The 19968-nt window shown below is 32.2% G+C and overlaps 3 protein-coding genes across 3 annotated transcripts in view; 2 read left to right on the top strand and 1 right to left on the bottom strand.

Annotated features, from left to right (window-relative positions):
- Window positions 1-253: 253 nt before the first annotated feature.
- On the top strand, window positions 254-4144 carry LOC123682873 (splicing factor 3A subunit 2). Its single transcript, XM_045621681.1, has 2 exons — window positions 254-806; window positions 3588-4144. Exons 1-2 carry the CDS (start codon window positions 389-391, stop codon window positions 3974-3976), a joined length of 807 nt encoding a protein of 268 aa, XP_045477637.1. The 5' UTR covers window positions 254-388; the 3' UTR covers window positions 3977-4144.
- A 2678-nt stretch (window positions 4145-6822) lies between these two features.
- LOC123682874 (protein C10) lies at window positions 6823-8401 on the bottom strand. Its single transcript, XM_045621682.1, has 2 exons — window positions 7867-8401; window positions 6823-7110 (listed from the first exon to the last, which is right to left on the bottom strand). Exon 1 carries the CDS (start codon window positions 8259-8261, stop codon window positions 7893-7895), a length of 369 nt encoding a protein of 122 aa, XP_045477638.1. The 5' UTR covers window positions 8262-8401; the 3' UTR covers window positions 6823-7110; window positions 7867-7892.
- Window positions 8402-10965: 2564 nt separating this feature from the next.
- Window positions 10966-19968, top strand: part of LOC123682872 (disks large homolog 5) — a 31288-nt gene continuing 22285 nt past the window's right edge. The window contains exons 1-2 of the mRNA XM_045621680.1: window positions 10966-11340; window positions 12779-12918. Of these exons, the coding sequence (XP_045477636.1) occupies window positions 11295-11340; window positions 12779-12918 (186 nt within the window). The 5' untranslated portion in view covers window positions 10966-11294. The remainder of the gene's footprint in view (window positions 11341-12778; window positions 12919-19968) is intronic.

Genomic DNA, 19968 nt, shown 5'->3' with positions numbered 1-19968 from the left:
AGGCTAAAAAATGAATAAATATACAATATATAATGCATACAATATGACATAATATGATAACACATTACCTAGTTACGACAAACAATATTGTGTCCAATATTTTCTTATTTATTAAATAACAATTGATGATAACCAAGTAATAATCTGTTATTATATTCTCAAAATTGACAAAATTAAATCTAATCAGTCCATACACCAGGTTTTTAGTCATCTTAAGCCCAGTCCATATTATTCTATGTCTATGGGTTACAGAAATAAAAAAATCTGTGGGCTCTAGCCTGAAGTTGATGTTTTTGATAACATTCAGAGACATTCATCAACTTATTGTTGATTTTTAGTACTTTCATTATCAGTTTCTAAAACTTAAGTGGCTTAGTAATAAATTTCAATGGATTTCCAAAACCGCCCTGGCGGTAAAACTGGTGGAGGAGGTGTAGCATCATGGTCCGAAACGAATCGGGACAGAAGGGAACGTCTGAGGCAGCTTGCCTTAGAAACCATCGATTTGCAAAAGGATCCGTATTTCATGAAAAATCATCTTGGATCATATGAATGTAAGCTGTGTCTAACTCTACATAACAACGAAGGAAGTTATTTGGCTCATACTCAAGGAAAGAAACATCAAGCCAACTTAGCACGTAGAGCTGCTAAAGAAGCGAAAGATGCTCCTACCCTATTGCAGCCTTTAAAGCCAAGAGTAGAACCAAAAAAATTTGTTAAAATTGGACGACCTGGTTACAGGGTGACTAAGCAGAGAGATCCTGAATGTGGACAACAAAGTCTCTTATTTCAAATAGATTATCCAGGTATTATATATATATATATATTTATAGTTATTTATCAAAAACATTCAACAATCTAGTACAGTATACTCTGGTTAACTCGAAACGCCATGAGACCAAGATTTCTCTTTGAGCTATTACGTATAGTTCAATTTAGGCATAGTTTGAGTCATTCTTGATTAAATTTGACTTATAGAGATAATGAGATAGGGTGAATGCACTGGTAGCCGACCTTCACTGGCTCTCGACTATTCCGTGATTTGGGATAAAATAATAATAAAAATATATCATGCAGTTCAAAATATTTTCGCCGGACGTGTTCTCGACCATTCTACCCTTCCAAGATAGTTTGCATAGTAGGGGTATAGGTCAAAGTTTTCGCGCTAAAAATTAGTTTACAATCGTCTTATCATAGAAAAGGGTTCTTTCCCGTCCTCTCTTAGAAAAGTGCTTTGTGATATATGACCAGAAAACAGTAATTATTTCTAATTTTAAATGAATTATTTGTGTATATTTTGTTCCATATGAACTATAAGACATATTTGTATATGTATATGTGTATTTCAATCAAGAAGCAAATAAATGTATATTTTTTTTTCAATATTCGGCGGTCGCGAACTGGCATTGGAAAATTTGTGTCTTTTATTTCTTGTCCAAAGAGGTCGAGAACCAATATATTACTTCAATAATTGTTTATTTGAACCGATATATTTCTGTTGGATCATTTTAATTTTTTTTTTCTATACCCTGATTCATTTATATATCTACTTTCTGAATATTACAGTCGCCGCCAAATATGTTGGCAAGAACTTGGTTGCGCAAAAAACTGAAGGAGGAGCTAATGACTGACTATGAGTACCTAATAAACCGAAGCCTTCCATTCAGTAGCGTACATATAAAGCATAACGAATTTCAAAGTGCATCGATTATCGATATAGTGAATTGGTACTTCGTGCTTTAGTGTTTTCTAGTTGTGTGGTGTTAAATCCAGATCTTTAACTGGTTTAATCGACAATTGAAAGTGAAGTTAATTATCAACTGTTGTTCCGAAAATGTCGTCTGTTAGGAAACCTGTGATTAAAAAGCAGAGTCGTGAAATTGTTTTCAAAGTTTTTCAATATTTTGAGAGAACCAAGAGTGAGACAGATACTTTGAAAAATATTAAGATCAAGACATCTCAACCGTTCCGTTGAAACAAATTACAGAATCGAACTTTATTTTGATATCATTACAATATAAGTTTTGCAAGGCTTGGTATTCAAATTTAAAATCATTGTATTCGCGTCTCTTGATTATTTTATTAACAGCAGTTTTTGATAAATTGCACCCAAAGAAATTTGGATAAGGGTCAAAATCACCTGAAACTCAACTTTGAATGACATTGTATGATATATCGTTGAATTCAGCGTTAAAAGTTATTTCGAAAAGTGTCATAAAATATACAGGTTCGTATTGAAAAAAATGAGGTGGAGGGTGGCCCAGAGAGCACGAAACGTTGGATACGAAATCTGATTACGTCAAATTGAGAACAATTTACTGTCGAATAAAATATTCCTGTAACATTTTTTGATAATATTTGAAATAAAGTGGGAAAAAAAGAAAAATCAAAATGACAGAATTTACTTTTCTTATGATATCTTAATAACCGGCCCTGATAATTTCGATTTGTTTGAACTGCTTGATAATGCTTCTATGCAGGCAACTTTTTCTCCATTTGACCGACCTTCTAACTCTTATGGTTTCAAAGTTACTAATACAATCCCATTGAAAAGGTGGCCACCCTGTATGAGCTTATAAAACGACATAAAAAGGACCATATAACCTATAAATTCGATATTCTCTTGAGACAACACGGTCATACTGTTTTGCCTCTGCCACCATACCACCCAGATTTAAACTCGTTTGGGCCACCGTGAAAAACAATGTGGCTAAGAAAAACACAACTTTCAAATTGGATGATGTCATCAAATTAACGGAAACGGAGTTCGATAATTTCAGTTCCGAAGAATGGTGCAAACGTCAACATGTCATAAACATGTCGAACAAGAATATTTATCCAAAGAGAGTTTTATCGATCAGTGGACATATATAAATCCAGTAATTATTAATTTGGGTGATGATAGCGAAAGTGAAGATAACGATGCGTCATCAGACTCAGACTGATCTTTTCTTATAATAAATGGTTCTACTCTCAATGTCAAATATTATCCTCTGATAAGTATTAGTTAGTATTACGTAAGCAGATTTATCACAATTATTTACCCCCCTGTCCTACTCATCATCAAAAGTAAGCAATGCTTTCACCACCCTCCCCCTGCTCACATAAACATTATTATGTGCATGTTTCTCTTAATGTAATTTGTTTTTTCTTTATTATGGTTATCCCTGACTTTAGCCTATACACGTAGGAAAGGAAACTCCTCTCGCCTTAGGCATTCTCACTCTCTGCTAAGAGGAACATTCACTCAAACCCAGATATTTAAAATTTTTGGTAATGAGGAATTGAAGAAGTAACCTAATTATTTGATAAATAAAAGAAAAATTGGTACTGTCTGAAAGAACGAATATTTTTTTAATTAGAACAACTGAACTTCACATAACATGACCTTCAGTAACACTCTTAGCCGACGATATGTTCTTTTATTTATATGTAGTTTGTTTTTCAAAAACCATTCTCCAATTTGTTCCATTTTATCCAATTGATATTGATGGGAGAGGCTGTCAAAAGCCAAATAAATTTTTTATTGTTGAACACTGTAGAATTCATAAGGAATAGAATTAATATCACTTTGTTTTATTTTTCAGAAATAGCAGATAGCGTTCTACCACGTCATCGCTTCATGTCAGCATATGAACAAAAAATTGAACCTCCAGACCGTAAATGGCAGTATCTTTTATTTGCAGCAGAACCTTATGAAACAATAGCCTTCAAAGTACCAAGTAGAGAAGTTGAAAAAGTGGACACGAAATTTTGGACCCATTGGAATAAAGATACCAAACAATTCTTCCTTCAATTTGCATTTAAAAATGAATCAAAGAAACCTACAGCAATAATTGCACGACCATTGTTAGGTGGAGTACCACCACCACCAATGTTGCCAGTACCACCTCCTCCAAGACCACCGATGTTTAATCCAATGCCACCTCCACCGATGGTAGGTGCTGTCCTACCTGTCCCCCCACCTCATAGATAAGGAAAGGCTTAAAGTTTAATTTTTATGATGATTATGTATTTGCTAAAACACATCTTTTTGGTTCTTTGTAATTAAGAACATAGTTACTACAGAAAATGTAATGGATGGCATGAATAAGTCTAGATGCTAAAAAAAGGTTGTTTCATAAATACAATTCATTCAATAATATTGCTTTGAATTTTAGTTATTTTTAAATGAGAATAATATATTTTCTACGAATTATCTACGTCTGATTGTTGGAAAATGCCCTTGCTTGATTTTTTTAAAATCTGTATTCTAAAAAGCTGATATTAATTCTCTTATACAAAAAAGTTTGTTAAGTGAAAATAGCTCTGAAATTCACAGAAATATAGATTTAGTTGCCAAAAGTGATTATATTATGAAATCATAACGGTAACCTACACATAATAATTGAAAAAATGATATACATAATCTGTACAATGCAGCCAGTTATTGGTTTTAAGGGAAAAATAATTTGTCACATAAAAAAAGGAATAGTAAGGAATGCCATTTGAATAAATACCAAGATTGATAATTATGAAATAATTAAATTCTTATAACTTTTTATCCAAGCTGAGTTCAAACAAATGGTAAATGATAATTGTTTAATTTGATCAGAGGAATCTATGATTGAATTCAATGAACAACTTAGGTTTCACCATCTTTATGCAGAGTGAGTTTTAAGGAACGCTCCATTTATCTCGGAAACACATCACATGATTTTTATAGATTTGGTGTCCAAGGATCTTGTAAAATAGCGTATATTAAGGTGGTATTTACTTTGTTGCCAGATCTTTCCTTTTTACTCAATAATAATTCAATTTTTGTTTCAAGTGGATAACTCTGTATATTTTTCGCCTTTCGAAATGCTGAATGTAATATAGGCCGTATACCTAAAACCAAAATATGGAGTTATTGCTAAATTTACATTATCTTCGCAGAAGTTGAAATAATACATTCAAATGGTTATGACTGAGTAAACTCGTTTAATTTGAATAATCATTAAATATTTGTTTCATGGTAGAGGTAGAGAATTTTAGATAAAGTACTGTAAAGACAATTACAGCGTTCATAGCCATCTGTATTATACTAGCTTCGGCGAAGATAATGTAAATATAGCTATAACTACATATTTTGGCATTTAGGTATACGGTATTACATTCAGCATTTCGAAAGGCAAAAAATATAGAGGGTGATCCATTTGAAATAACGAAAGTCCATTATTATTAGGTAAAAAGGAAAGATTTGACAACAATGTAAATCAGTCATATCAAGATCCTTGCACAATAAAATCTATAAAAATCGTTCAATTTTGAGTTTTAGGGATAATTGAGGCGTTCCATACTTAAAACTCAATCTGTATGATGCGATTTACTATGACAATGTGATATTATCAACTTGTTTCTTTAGATCAATGGCGCAGCCAGGATTTTGTTTTGAGGGGTGAACATCAAACAAATATATTAACAGTTATTAACAAAATATGGTATGTTAACAAATATTGAAAAAAATTAATTGCATACAAATGTGAAAAAAAAAAATTAGTTTTTTATGAACTATAGTGTTCCGGACAACTTTTGGAGTTCTTCCCATATGGTGTTCGGCGGTGTCTTTCTGTTGGGTCTTCTGTTTGGATCTCTTTCAATGATGTAGGTTTTCAATATATCTGTATTACTCTGCTTCACCGCGAATTTTTTCCAGAGATTTTTTATTTGTTCTTCAATTGGTATTATCTTAGTCACCTGGTATAACAGGCTGTTGGGAGGGTTATACAAGGAGTTCCTGGGGTGTCTCATTTTAGTGATTCCCCTGAGCGATGTGGTCTCTGCAGTACTAAGGATCTTCCTGACAGTTTTATTACTGGTGATGTAGATTGGATGACAGTATTCCAACAGAGGGCGGCATATTGTTTCATAGATATGAGCCGCTGTTTTGGTGCTTATTCCTTTGTTCTTGTAGGTTAAGGATCTAAAATGCTTACTCCTGTTGATACATTTCTTCTTGTTGTGTATTGTGTGACTCATCAGAGACAATTTGTGGTCCAGCTCAACACCTAGGTATTAGGCACTATTTTTGCAAGCGATGTTGGAGTTGGCCAGTTCGGAGTAATGTTGTGATGAAATATGACAAACTGAGATTTTTCTGAGTTTATACGTAGCCTCCATGTGTTGAACCATGTTAATATCGAATCCAGTAGCAGCTGTAGATTGTCTATTGTTTTTCTAAGAGTTTTGTTGTGACTAATGAGTGTGTGGTCGTCAGCGAATTGCAGCACATACAGGTTTTTGTCAAAGTGCTTGGGGTTATGGTTATAGATGTCAAACAAATAAACCTTACTAAGCAGTGTTGCAAGTGGAGAGCCTTGTGGAACACCCTGTTCACTGTGAAATATTGTAGATATGCAGCCATTCACTCTCACCTGAAAGGTGCGATTCATCAGGTAGGCTCTTATGAGCCAGATTAAGTGCGCTGGGCATTCCAACAATTTAAGCTTGTATAGAAGACCCCTATGCCAAATGCTATCAAAAGCTTTTGTAATATCCAGGAATAAAGCAGCACTGTGATTTCCCATTAAACGGTTCACCTGGACAGTACTAAAGATAATGAAAACAAATAATTTTAAACACTTAAATTTATCTAAGACATCAACTACATACTCATTATCGAATTCAAAATATCATAATGAATATTCAACAGAGCAAGTCCAGTCTCAATCTTAATTCCCATTGTAGAAATAGACATGAAAAGGCCTAGTTGAGGCTGTCACAGCCGGATTGTTCAATAGAATTCGAAATACTAGAGATTTATCAGCATGTGTATTGTTAGGGTCAGGAATAAATACTAGATTCACTTATTCTATTTATTGAACACCATTCTAGCTCATTGAGTAGAACTACACAGTAGATACCCATTATAACAGAACACTTTATTACTGGTTGAAGTAAAACAAATTTGTTATTTGAGATTCAGTTCTTTCCAGATTTTGTTAAAATTGTTTATAACCATTTTTTTTAATATTACACTACACTCTTATGTAATATTCAATATTATACAGGCTCTTCATGAATTATTCTAACATCTCGGTGCCTTTTTTTGGTAAGATTAATAATGTTTTAGTCATATTTCCTGACCAGCTGAAAATTTACAAAATTATTTCCATATTCAACACAAATTTTGAGGAAAATATGAATAATTATTGATTTATTTCCATTTAATCATCTCTCTCCCAAACTGTATATACTCAGTTTAAAACTAGTGAATTTAAGGAGCTCATACTATAATAATAGTTTATTGTGACATAAACATAAATCGCAGAGGCTGAAGAAGCCTGTACGTGATGTATGCGTTTGTAGATGACATGACATTGTACTTGTTTATAAGTAATAGATCTAGAAATTTTGATAAATCATGATCTTAACAAAAATACAAATACAGATTTTGAAACTGGTGGAAAGGGTAAGCTCAGTTAAATATTCACGATATATAATATATGTTTACTTAAACTCGAAAGGAAACTCTAGTACACATAAGCATAAAATAACTCCAAATACAGGTACTCTTTACCTTTGCAGAAATTATCTGGCTAATCAGAGTAAAATCCAATGCATTTTTTCTTCCTCATTTCAAATAAAGTAACAAATAAAAAACTGAATTCTTTCTTCCTCATTTTAAATAAAGATATAAATAAAAAAATTGAATGTCATGCAGCTCTAATTTCAATTGAGATCTCTATCTAGGTGACAGAAAAGAAACAAGAAGCAGAAGAAAATAAGAAATATTCAGTATGAAAACTAAATATATATTCTATAGAAATTGTCATATAGGTACTTTATTATGTTTACTTCAGAGAAGTTAAGATTGGTTAACTGAACAAATAAATTAATTCTTACAATGATCAAATTGAAGAACATTATTCCTAACTTGTTGCTCTATCTTCTGGTGGGGACATATTAACAGCGACAGATGGTAAATAAAATGATCTAACAACATTGTGCAGCTGTGCAACTTCAGTATTATCTGCTTCTAAACTCCTTAACATTTGAGCAAATTTAACAATGCCTTCTCTACCTTCAGGAAATCCAAATTCCTTGATAACATCTATCTGAACTTGCATTACGATAGGAAACAAAAATTGCATCATTTTTAACATTTCATTTCCAACATTATCCCTAGCATCTTCCAATTTATGAGTATTTTCTGGAGACTGAAGTGTTTCTATTGTTTTGGTGAGTATTTCAATAGCTAGTTCAGGTGTTAAAGAAGGAAAAACGTCGGTTTTAGACATGATTTCTGATTGATCACGATGTCGTATAAAAATTAAATCTGTAATGACCTTTTTAAAATTTTATTTTATCAGATATATATGATTTTAATTAATATATATATATATATATATATATATATATATATTTATATAGAAATATACAATAAATATTGTTAGGTTCGATTCATAGACAAACTAGATTAGGTCTATGGTTCGATTCAAAATCTCTTATGGTGGGTTTATGCCAGTGTTGCTAATGCGACTTCACTGAAAAATCCGAATTCTGCGTTATTGTACATAAAGATGCATAGAATACCTGGTGTGTTTACTGATTCGATTTTGTTTCAGACTTTTTGAGAGACCCACCTTTTGCTTTGGTGGTCTGCTTCACCAGAGTGCTGTAAGGTGGCGCTCTTTAAAATTTTTCGAATTCCCGCATCTGCCTGGTGCCGTTTAAAAAGGAAATACTGATTTTAGACACTGCAAACATTCACAATAAATTACAATTCAGTTCATATCGAATTTTTACTCAAATGAATGGAATATAATGACAGACCATAGAATATAAAATATTATTGTTCTATACTCAAAGTTCACGACAAGAGCGTAGAAATAGGGGGATACTGGGGGTAATTACACGGTGCTCCTAAATTGGGGATACAAATGAAAATGACAGATTTCCGAATTATTTTAAGAAAAAAAGTCCTATAACATGAGTCCCCAAACATTTTGTTTTGAGATACATGTGTTGAAGTTCAAGTTATTTTCTCGTATAACCTTCCCTTCACAAGATATTTAATATGAATTGGCCATAGATATTCCAGTTTAAAGTTTTCACTATGTGATATGCTAATTTTGAATGCAAATCTACAGGGTGATATATTTTCTGGAAGGATGCCTGCTTCCTTCCTCCAAATCTATATTTTGGTGAATGGCTGTTAGTTTAGAAAAATGTAGAAAAAACTCTGGTCCAGTACTACACTTTTAGATTTGTTATAGTTTTGTCCTTTCTGCTATCGATTTCGAGAAAAATCTCTAGTAATCCTCAGGAAAATCCAAATTATTTTTAAAATCCAGCTAGTAAGCTCTAATGAATGCATTAATTATAAGTTTTGGTATTTATTTACCTAATCTGTAGCGAAGATAAATAAGTATTTGATAAACTGTAAGACACACTAGAAACAACCTGTATATGAAAAGCAAAGCCTTTGTGGGCTCATATTCATGAAACTTTTTTTTCTCAAAATTATCCAAGTAATTTCTCATTTTCCTTCGTAACTCTTATTTGAGAACAAGGTAAGAACAACCGAATTAGTAACAACAAAAATTATTTCGAGTAATTTGGTTCAAACTTCATTATCAAACTTCTTTTTCTAACATTACAGATATGAATAAAAGTTGTCGTCAAAAATTTTTTTTTCGATTATCCCTCCCCTAGAAAAAAAAAGATCTACGCCCTTCGTTCACAAGAGTCGAGAATTGAGAGAAATGTCAAATGTAAACGATGTATGCGCCATCTGAAAAGCCCGCGATCCCTCGAAATCAAGTAGGTATAAATCCGAAAAATCTCCCGTTTTGTCTGAAAGTTTTACAGGTATAAGTAGACACACCAGGTATTCTATGCATCTTATTGTACATGCATTGGTTGTCTATGAACATCATGCACGAATCTGAGAATTTTCGAAATACAATAATCTTGAATTATAAGCTTATTATGCAAAATCTCTTCATATATTAAGAGTTTTGTCTTATGTTTCTATATGTTGAAGGCAATTAGGAAACGAATATTATTATTAGAAATGAAGGTTTATTTTACGTTGTCGCACAACAATATGGCGACGGTGAATATGGTCAATTGGATCTCAGCGAAGAAATCTTTCATCCATGTTCAAAAAATACATTATAAAATTCCTTTCACTCTCTTCTAATTGGTTCCCTGATTGATTATGCATATTTTCTATTGCCTCAATCAGTGAATCGAAAAAAATCCGAAATATTTCAAAATCCGAAAAAAATCCGCCAGGCCCAAAAAAATCCGCAAATCGGATTAAAATCCGCCGATTAGCAAAACTGCTAGGCTCTGAGGCTTCTTTCAGGGGCTCATGCATCCTATTGAGTATGCTTCAATGTGATGAAATATGTTGTGATGTTGATTCGTTATGAATTAACAAATGTTTTCCATCTGGGTTTTATTATGTGCATTAACATTTTCATTTCAACTCTTCAAGAATGCAATCCTACAATGTTTTGTTTTTATTGCAATAAACTGTTAGAATTAATGTCTTGTAATTTTTTTGCCAGCATCAGAAAAAAGTCTGTTCACGACAAGAATTCCAATATTTCATTTTCTTTCGAATATTGCGCCTTCGATATCGATCTTCTAGATTCAAAATCCTGTAAGTCACAATCACATTTCGTTAAATATTAATGCTAGATGACAGCACCAGCGAAACCATATTGCAGATATTATAAAATTAATATCGGGCAGTTGGTGTAAACCAGAAAGAGCCAGTCGAATGTTTTTTTAACTTGAGCGGATGAAAAATATCAAATTTTTTGAGTTTTTTCAAATAATATATGGTTCTGTGAACTAGCGGTTTTTTTTGGATACCTTTTCGGATGACGCAGATTTTTTGACTAGAATTCGGATTTTTCAGTGAAGTAGCATTGGTAACACTGGTGGAAATGTCACGTCAAACTGTCAGTTGGATTGACATTAGTGTGACAGTAGTGTCAAGTTGGCAAATCGGAAAATAGGTATATGTTAGGTATCAATATTCAAGATGAGTGAAAATTGGGGAATTCTTCTAATTATCAATAATGGTGGTCTATGATTGTTTAATCCTAATTCAGTTGAAAATTGAACAAGTTCTATATTCACCAGCGTGAAAAAATTGTATTACGAATGGCTTTTGTGGTTGACAAGACCAGAATTCCCTTTAATTTGCATGAAATTGAAAATTACTTTCAAGAAACGAACATAAAACATAGTGGTAGGAAATTAGCTATGATTTTATGAATGTGAATGATGACTTCAAGCTCTCATGAAAAATTATGGCAACTAACAATGAAACAAATGGTGGAACAAATAGCACAAATGGTGAGTGGAGAAATTGAGTACAGTTACTTTAATTTGATGTATTAGTTGCGCACAGGATAATATCTCGCATAAAATCCTCTGTAACTTAAAATGTTAATTTATGTTTCTGTATGTATTTATGTATTAGCTCATTATCAGATGAATAAACTTGTATGATTATTATTATTTCTTCATTTTGAAGTGCTAAACAAATTCCTTCATTAAGGGCTGGTTTAAGCACCATTCCTAAGAACTGAGGACTAAGACTAAACCTAAGAACTAAGAATTAAATGCTAACAAATCAATGAGGGCGTTTTATGCATTTTACCTGAGGTCTAAGAACTAACAATAGTACTAAAAAGTTGTTAACTTTTAACTAAGGACTAAGCTCTTAGTTAAAATAATGAATAGAATAGAATTTCAATATTAAAGAGTACCAGTTTATATCATTTTATGTTCTTTTATTCGTGTTTATCAATGAAAAGTATTCAGTGTATCTGAAAAAAAATTAAATTTAATTTTTTCACAATCAATATTAATGTCAAACTTCAGAGTATAGAACAAATAGAAAGTAGATCAAGCATGTGCGCTTTTCTTCACTAAGAACTAACAAGTGAGTGCATAAACGCCACTGAATTCTTAGGTTTAGTTCTTAGGAATGTTGCATAAACCAGCTTCAAGAGCCTGCCATTATACAACTCAAAAGTAAACATACAGTTTACTGAGTTGTGGCATTATAGAAAGTTGATTTATTAAACTCATTTTGCAAAAACTAATCATTGTATTACTTATGAATTCTATTCTATTGTTCTATAATATGAAGAATTTTTGAAATTTTTTGTATATTTGAGAAATATCATTTCAAAAAATATACACTTTATATTCAATACATTGCTTAATGTTTTGTTCATCGGTTAATTTTCTTTCCTGAAGATGGGTTGAAAGAGAGTGATTGGTTTTCACAGAAATAACACAAAATTAATTCTTATTAAAAAAATCAAAATCATAAATATAAAAACATTAAACAAATTATATATATATATAATCAAGAAACATAAGGGATTCAGTGTTTTGGGACAAAAAATTTAAACACGAAATAATATTTAAATATTGAAATGGGATGAATTTTACCACTAATTCTTAACTGCATATCTCTTTTTGAATTTTTCCGAACATCCTCTACTAACTTTGAAATTTTCTCCCAAATTATGTGTACATTGAAGTGCTTAGTTAACTGCTTGTATATTTTCCGGGCCTTGGAACTAAACTGCGAAAATTTCACCATTAAAAAGATGTAATTCAGAATATGATTGCCCAGATTATGGAATGTATGGATTGAAGTGTGTCCAGATTATAAAAGTTATATTTTATTTATTATGAAAGTTATATTTCATTTATTTTTTATTAATTAATATTAGGTATTGAAATCTTATTTAATTTAATTATTTTATACAACCAGGTACCCTGTCAAGAAATTTCAGCCTGAATATGATTAGTGGTTCTGGAAACAATAGAGATTACGACTCTTTAAAACAGCAAATGACAAGTATTGACCACGGCAGTCCTAGGAGAAGATGTGAACATGCTCATACTGTTTCTGTAAGTATTTTCTAATCCATATGGCACAATTATTTAGATTGAATAATAGTGAATGGGTACTAATATTTTATATAAGTTCTTGATAATTTATTTAAAAAATTGGGAAATGAACTGACTTGATGTCTGAAGCTTTTGAGCGATCGTTCATATACCTATTTCATCCTTAGACACTGTATGTATGTATATCAGAGGAGTTATTATGATATTATTGTCAGTTAGTGAATCTGAATGAGGGGTTCTGATGATACAACCCTCCTGAAGATGGAAAAACCATTGAGAGATTATTTTACAAAATATACACTCTGAATTTCAATCTAGTGTAATCGGTGGATATATTGTGTTTTTTTTTTCAATATTCTCCTTGAATTTCCTTTGGTTCTGGTGACTTAATCAACACGACATTTTGTAGGAAGCTTGAATTGTATTTCCAATCAACACACTGAATCTCAACTCTGTGAAGTATGTTGCCACAGAATAATTGATTTTTTTTCAATGTTCTCCTTAAAATTTGTCTGAATCAACATAAATTCAAAAGTTTATCTTGATTTAATTGGCAGTTTTGAAATTATCAGCAAAACGAAATTTTGAAAAATTCTCACAAGGTTTAAATTTAGTACTAAATATATGTTAAATAATCACCGACTGGTCAAATCGAATTTCAGAAGGATAATATCATCAAAACTTCTCATCTTCAGTCTTAGTGGTAATACCTCTTGATATGATTAATGTTCATGTGAGAAACTGTGATGGATCCCATTAGACAAATGGACAATTGATGCAGTAATTTGGTTTATATTATCGAAATTCTGAGGTATTCTTTTGTAGGAAATGTGGGTTGTATTTTCTTATAATAATTTGGCGATTTTTTCACAGTGTCGTCATGATCGTAATTCAACCATATTGATCACTCGTGTTCAAGGATACAACAGCGATTCGAAACTTGAAACTGATCAATTAAGTAGTGTAGGTACCCTTCATTTTTTATGAAGGAATAAAAGTTTGGAGATGGCACGAAGTCGTAGACCAAAAACAACTCTTATTGATTAATCATTAAATTAATTTGAATGAGATATGGATACGTTGAACAAGAAAACATATAGGGCGATGCAAAACTTTTGAATCTATGTGTGATATTACAGGGTGAGTTGGGAGGAATGGGCCAAACTCCAGAAGCGTATTGTACACATGAAAATAATTAAAAAAAACTCGTATGTTCCTTCACGATTCTCATTTTTTTTGAGATACAGTGTGTTAAAGTTGTGTTTTTCTCAAGTTTTTCTCTTATGGTATCTACACTTCACAAGATATGCACTGAAATCTCGAAAACAAATGGGAATTGTATAAGAACATATGAGTTTTTTCGAATTATTTTCATGTGTACAATACTCTCCTGGAGTTTGGCCAATTCCTCCCAAATTGCCCTGTATATAATATGAAATTTCATCTGTTGTCACTGAAATATTAGTTCTTTTCCATACTTGAATTTTCTATGGTTTTGATGACTATCCACACGAAATTTTGCACGAAGCTTAAAATGGTACTTCTTCTTCTTCAAACTCGACATATAAAATTATTTTACACCATCTGACATCGCCTTACAATATCCAACTTCCATTCTTTTCTATCCAGACTGTCGTTTTCCGATAGATTCCTTACACTCATGAACTTCTTGACATATATCCAAGTCTTTTTGGGCCTTCTTCTCCTTCTTTTACCTCGTCTGACCAATCTTGCATCGTCATTCATTCTGCATACATTTCCTTATAAGCTATTTCTGCGCTGTTCCTTCTATTATGATGACTTTGTTTAATTCGCACCCTTCGAAACCCAGACAGAGTGGAGGATGAGGTTGGGAGGATAAACATATATTTATTATTGGATATATTTTGATCAAACAAGATTTTTTTCAATGAATTTCTTTTTTTCATCCTGAATTATTTGAAATCTTTTATTTCTTAAATGAAGGATTATACGGTAGGAGACACTCTTCAATATCTTGCCTTTTGAAATCTGGTTTACTTTTTGGTGGTCTATTTTTAGTTTTATATGTTGTAATTTTTTTTGGTTTTGATTTACTCGTATTATTTTGTACATGTTTATACGTATTATTGATATGCGTAGCTGTTTTTTTGCGCATATGTATATTGTGATACTGTTGGAGATAAATTCTCATTTAATTTTACTGACTCTGCGTTATTCATTTGGGGGGAAATTCGTTAGATCATTCTTGATATTGATGATGATATTATTATTTTCTCTTTTCAAAATCAAATTTGCCTCATAATATGTATATTTGTAAATCGCCATCATGTTTTAATTTGTTTTGCCTATCATATTCGACACATTTTTTATCAGTGGATGCATGGGAACCTTAACAGTGATAACATACAAATTGCTCACTTCTACAATTATTTGTTTCATGATCACAACCACATTTGTTGCATTTTTTTCTTCCTTTACATAATTTGGACATATGATTATATAATAAGCAATTATAACACTGAACATCACGGCTAATGTATTGTAATACATCTAATATATAGGGTATTTCAAGTTCGACGGCCTATTAGACGTTTCTGGAGAACGATTTGAAATTTGAAAATTCGGAATATGACTAACGCAATAATTTTAGGAAAGAGTAATTTAAAATGGAAATCTTGATAATATCTGAGACATAAAATGAAAAAGAAAGTTTTTTTCGAAAACATTTTTGTTAATTCTTGTATAACCGGAAGTACCGGAACTTCGAAAATATTTTAGGTGAATATGGCATTATGAACAATGTCATATTCCGACTTTTCAGATTTCAAATCGGCCACGTTCTCCAGAAACGTTTAATAGGCCGTCGAACTTGAAACACCCTGTATTTTGATAGGTAGCTATATTATTTGAGATACTTTTATTTCTAAATGTTATTACGCACGACTTTGAATCTACATATGAGACTTTATTTTCTATTATCATTCTCCATTTTAATCTTCTAATATTTAATATTTCAAATCTTGATTCCCCATTATCTTTAATTTCTTGTTTTGTATCCGAAATAACGCCCACACTGATAATATTTACGAGATATACAGGGTGTTTCCTAAACATGCGGCAAAAATTCAGGGGGTTGTTCCTTGGACTATTTGAAGCATGTTTTGTCCTTGGATGATTTTTGAAAAACCTCTTTGTTTCGAAGATAAAGGGCGAACAACATTTTTCATATTTTTAAAATTAATAATAGTTTAAATAAAAATGCGTACCGCACTGTGTTTACTAAGTAGGTACAATTTATTTTTAAATTTGTTTAACAACATTCCAATTACTAAAAACGGCCAGTTTTTTGACTAAAAATTGATAAGTGCAGATGGTAAAGGAATACAGATTAAACACGGTTTTCATTTGAATTCGTTTTGTGATGTATTATTATTATTATTTGTTTTTGAAAGGGTTCGGCAGTCAATGAGGAGAAGATTGGATGCTTGTATGCTGGCTAGAGGTGGTCATTTTCAACAGTTTTTGTAGGTTGAGTTGAATTTTCATGTAATTTTTCATAATAAAATGTTATTATCTGAAATTTTGTTTCCCCTATATCTTCGAAACAAATAGGTTTTTCAAAAATCATCAAAGGACAAAATATTCTTAGAATAGTCCAAGGAACAACCCCCTGAATTTTTGCCGCATGTTTAGGAAACACCCTGTATATAAATATTACAGTCATTAAATTTTGCATGTTTATCAAAAAATATTAGTATGTTGAGCATTCGTGAACTCAATTCCAACCCTATTTTTCCCTTTCCTTTTGATACTTGTAATATTAAAGTTTTTTTCATTTAATTTTCATCAGCAATCAGAACGTACATTCTATGAGCTAATTTATTGACATTAAAAATAGCGTGACAAGTCCACTCCATTGAGAGGATCTTCTAGTTCTTCATTAAGTCAGCTGGCCATACTCTTCTCAATCTTCTTGGCTGGTTGTCTTATAGAAGTTATTGCGGAAGCATGTTTGAGTGCCCTTCCCACCTTGTGTGTTGTTTTGTACTGTTTTTAATTGACTTCATGGACGTATGGTATTCTTAGATCTTCGTGTAGCGTCTGATTAGGTATGTACCAAGGTGCATTGACCATCATTCAGAGAGTTTATTAAAGTTAAGGTTATTATTTTCATATAAATATTTCTGGAGCTTCAAAGGATGAACGTTTCCAATATTTCCACCAGTACCCTCAATGTACACTACATATGGACCTAAATCTGTTGTTTCATATTCATAAACTGTTTTTTCTTTTTCATTACTTTTTATGTCATTTTTTGCTGTTTCTATGTTCTGCTGAAGGTTTACTAATTCGTCTATTATTTTTAAATCATTATTTTATTTAGCCTCTTCCCTCAATTTCGTTAATTCCATTCGCAGTTCTGCCAAATCTGCCCAAGACATAGAATTTTGTGATAATTTTTCAATTGTTTTCTGTACTTTAGTTGTTAATTTAATCCAAGATCGGTATCCAATGGCTCCCGGGCTGTTTTATTATTATTGTTTGCTCAGTACAAGTATAAATAACTCACCACAATATTTATCTTGCAATTATATAAGCACTTTTTATTTCGCTTACACGCCCAACCCCTTCCTTTTCCCTGAAACACCAGTATTTTATGTGCATGAAAGGAACTTAATTCGCCACTTTTTATTTGCCTCAATATAACGAGCGTTTATTTAAATTCGTGGTCAAGAGTGCTGTGGAAAAATCAGAGTTGATTTTCTGTGATTACAAGTAGCGCTTAGCTTGTTCCCAAAGTCGAAGTATATAATCAAATATTAGTAATATGGTACAAGCTAAGCTCTACTTGTAATCACAGGAAATAGGCTCTAATTTATCCACATCACTCTTGACCACGAATTTAAATGAACGTTCGTTATAACTTTTTGACAATATTTTGACGAATTTTTCTACTTGAAATGGTTATTCTTTATAGATACTCGAAATCCTAATCCAGTCGGATCTCAAATCACCGAAATATTGCGTATTTCTTTTCCAATATTTTTCTTGATTTTTTATATGATTCTGAAGATGCGAAGTTCCTCGGTTCTGAGTAGAGATGTGGTTATCGCGACATCATGCTAACTCACAATATTAGTTTAATGACCTGATTACGTTTTGTATGCCGAGACTTTTTTTTAATATAATCTATTTGCATTGTCAGCCTGCTCGCCGTATGATATTTTGAAAGGTTTTTCACGGTCATGTCATGTCACGTCCGTACCTGTATCTTAGAGTGACACTATTTTACGCGTTTTTGAATGTCAACCGATGATGTGAGTCACCATTTTAAATTTTTATTATTTATTCGTTCGTTGTTTGCCTATATGTAATCTTTTTATTGTTTATTCATTTTTTATTTCATTCATTTTGTCAGAAAAGGTTCCTGTATACAATGTTTATATGTTTAGATAATCATTTGAAGTTGATAATTGTTCAAGTTCGGGATCCCTGATTTCTTTTTGTTTCAAGTTGGCCATTCTGTATTGTTGTATAATGTCCTTGTATTGCTCTTTCAGAGCTCAGAAGATGATTTGAATAGAATCGAATAGAATTTTCATCTAATTGATTTCCTTCATCCCTGACCTCAACCAATTATCAGCAATAGATCATGCTAACTTTTCATGAAACCAAAGATATCATAGATTTACCCTATACCTTTTCAACTTCAAATTGTGACTGAACAACTCTCGTTTGGCGCTGGAGCGTTTTAGGGTTCTCTGATTCGAACTGAACTTGGAGCATGGACAGGAAATACAAACTTTTGTGGAACTGCGCTGGCACGATGCTCATGCAAAATGTTCTGTGTTCGCTGTCATTCGACTAGTATTTGAATTTGCAAAATTGATGGTGGGTTCATGCACCGTTTTTAAGAACTAAGGACTGATGGTGGGTTTATGCACCGTTCCTAAGAACTAAGGACTAAGAACTAAACCTAAGAATTCAGTGGCGTTTATGCATTCTCTCGTTAGTTCTTCTCTGCATGCGCACGTGCTCGAACTACTTTCTATTTGTTCTATACTTTGATGTTTGACATTGATATTGATTGTGAAAAAATTAAATTAATTTTTTCAGATACCGTTAATACTTTTCATTGATAAACACGAATAACGGAACTGGTACTCGTTAATATTGAAATTCCATGCGGCGCACGCGAACTTCTATATTTAACCTGAGCCCTTAGTTCTTAGTTAAAAGTTGGCCAACTTTCTAGTGCTAGTGTTAGTTCTTAGGTAACTTGCATAAACGCCCTCATTGATTTGTTAGCGTTCAATCCTTAGTTCTTAGGTTTAGCCTTAGTTCTTAGGAATGGTGCATAAACCCACCATTAATTGCTTTTCAATTAAGATGCGTAGAATCCCTGGTGTGTACTGATTCGATTTTGCTTCAGACTTTTTGAGATATCCGCCTGTTAATTTGGTATTCTGCTTCACCAGAGTCCTGTAAGGTGGCGCTCTTCAGAAATTTTCGAATTCCCGCTATCTGCCAAGCGCCGTTTAAAAATGAAATACTAATTTTAGACTTTACAAACTTTCACAATAAATTACAATTCAGTTCCTATCGAATTTTTAATGAAATGAATGGAATATAATGACAGACTATAGAAGAATATTATTGTTTTATACTCGAAGGTCATGAGAGCCAAGAATCGAGAGAAATGTCGAATATAAACGATGAAAGCGTCGCCATCTGAAACAGACGTGATCCCTCGAAATCAAGTAGGTATATATCTGAAAAATCTCCCGTTTTGTCTGAAAGTTTTACAGGTATAAGTAGACACACCAGGTTTTCTGGGGGACGACATTTATTGCTCTTTAATTTAATTTTTTATTTTATGAAATTCACACATCTTTGTATGCCTTAATTTTTATTTTGTATGCCTTAATTTGTATTTTGTATGACCTTATTTGGAGTCCAATATACCATTCATGTCAATCAACTAAAGTTTGTTCAGAGGTAGTTTATGAAATTCTTGGTGTTCAAATCGAATGGTGTCTACCCAGCCCGGGGTTTTGACTATAATAC

Source organism: Harmonia axyridis, chromosome 6 (assembly GCF_914767665.1).
Source record: "Harmonia axyridis chromosome 6, icHarAxyr1.1, whole genome shotgun sequence".
In the NCBI taxonomy this organism is placed as follows: Eukaryota; Metazoa; Arthropoda; class Insecta; order Coleoptera; family Coccinellidae; genus Harmonia; species Harmonia axyridis.
Note: the sequence above shows the minus strand (reverse complement) of the source record. Positions and strands in the feature narration are given on the sequence as shown.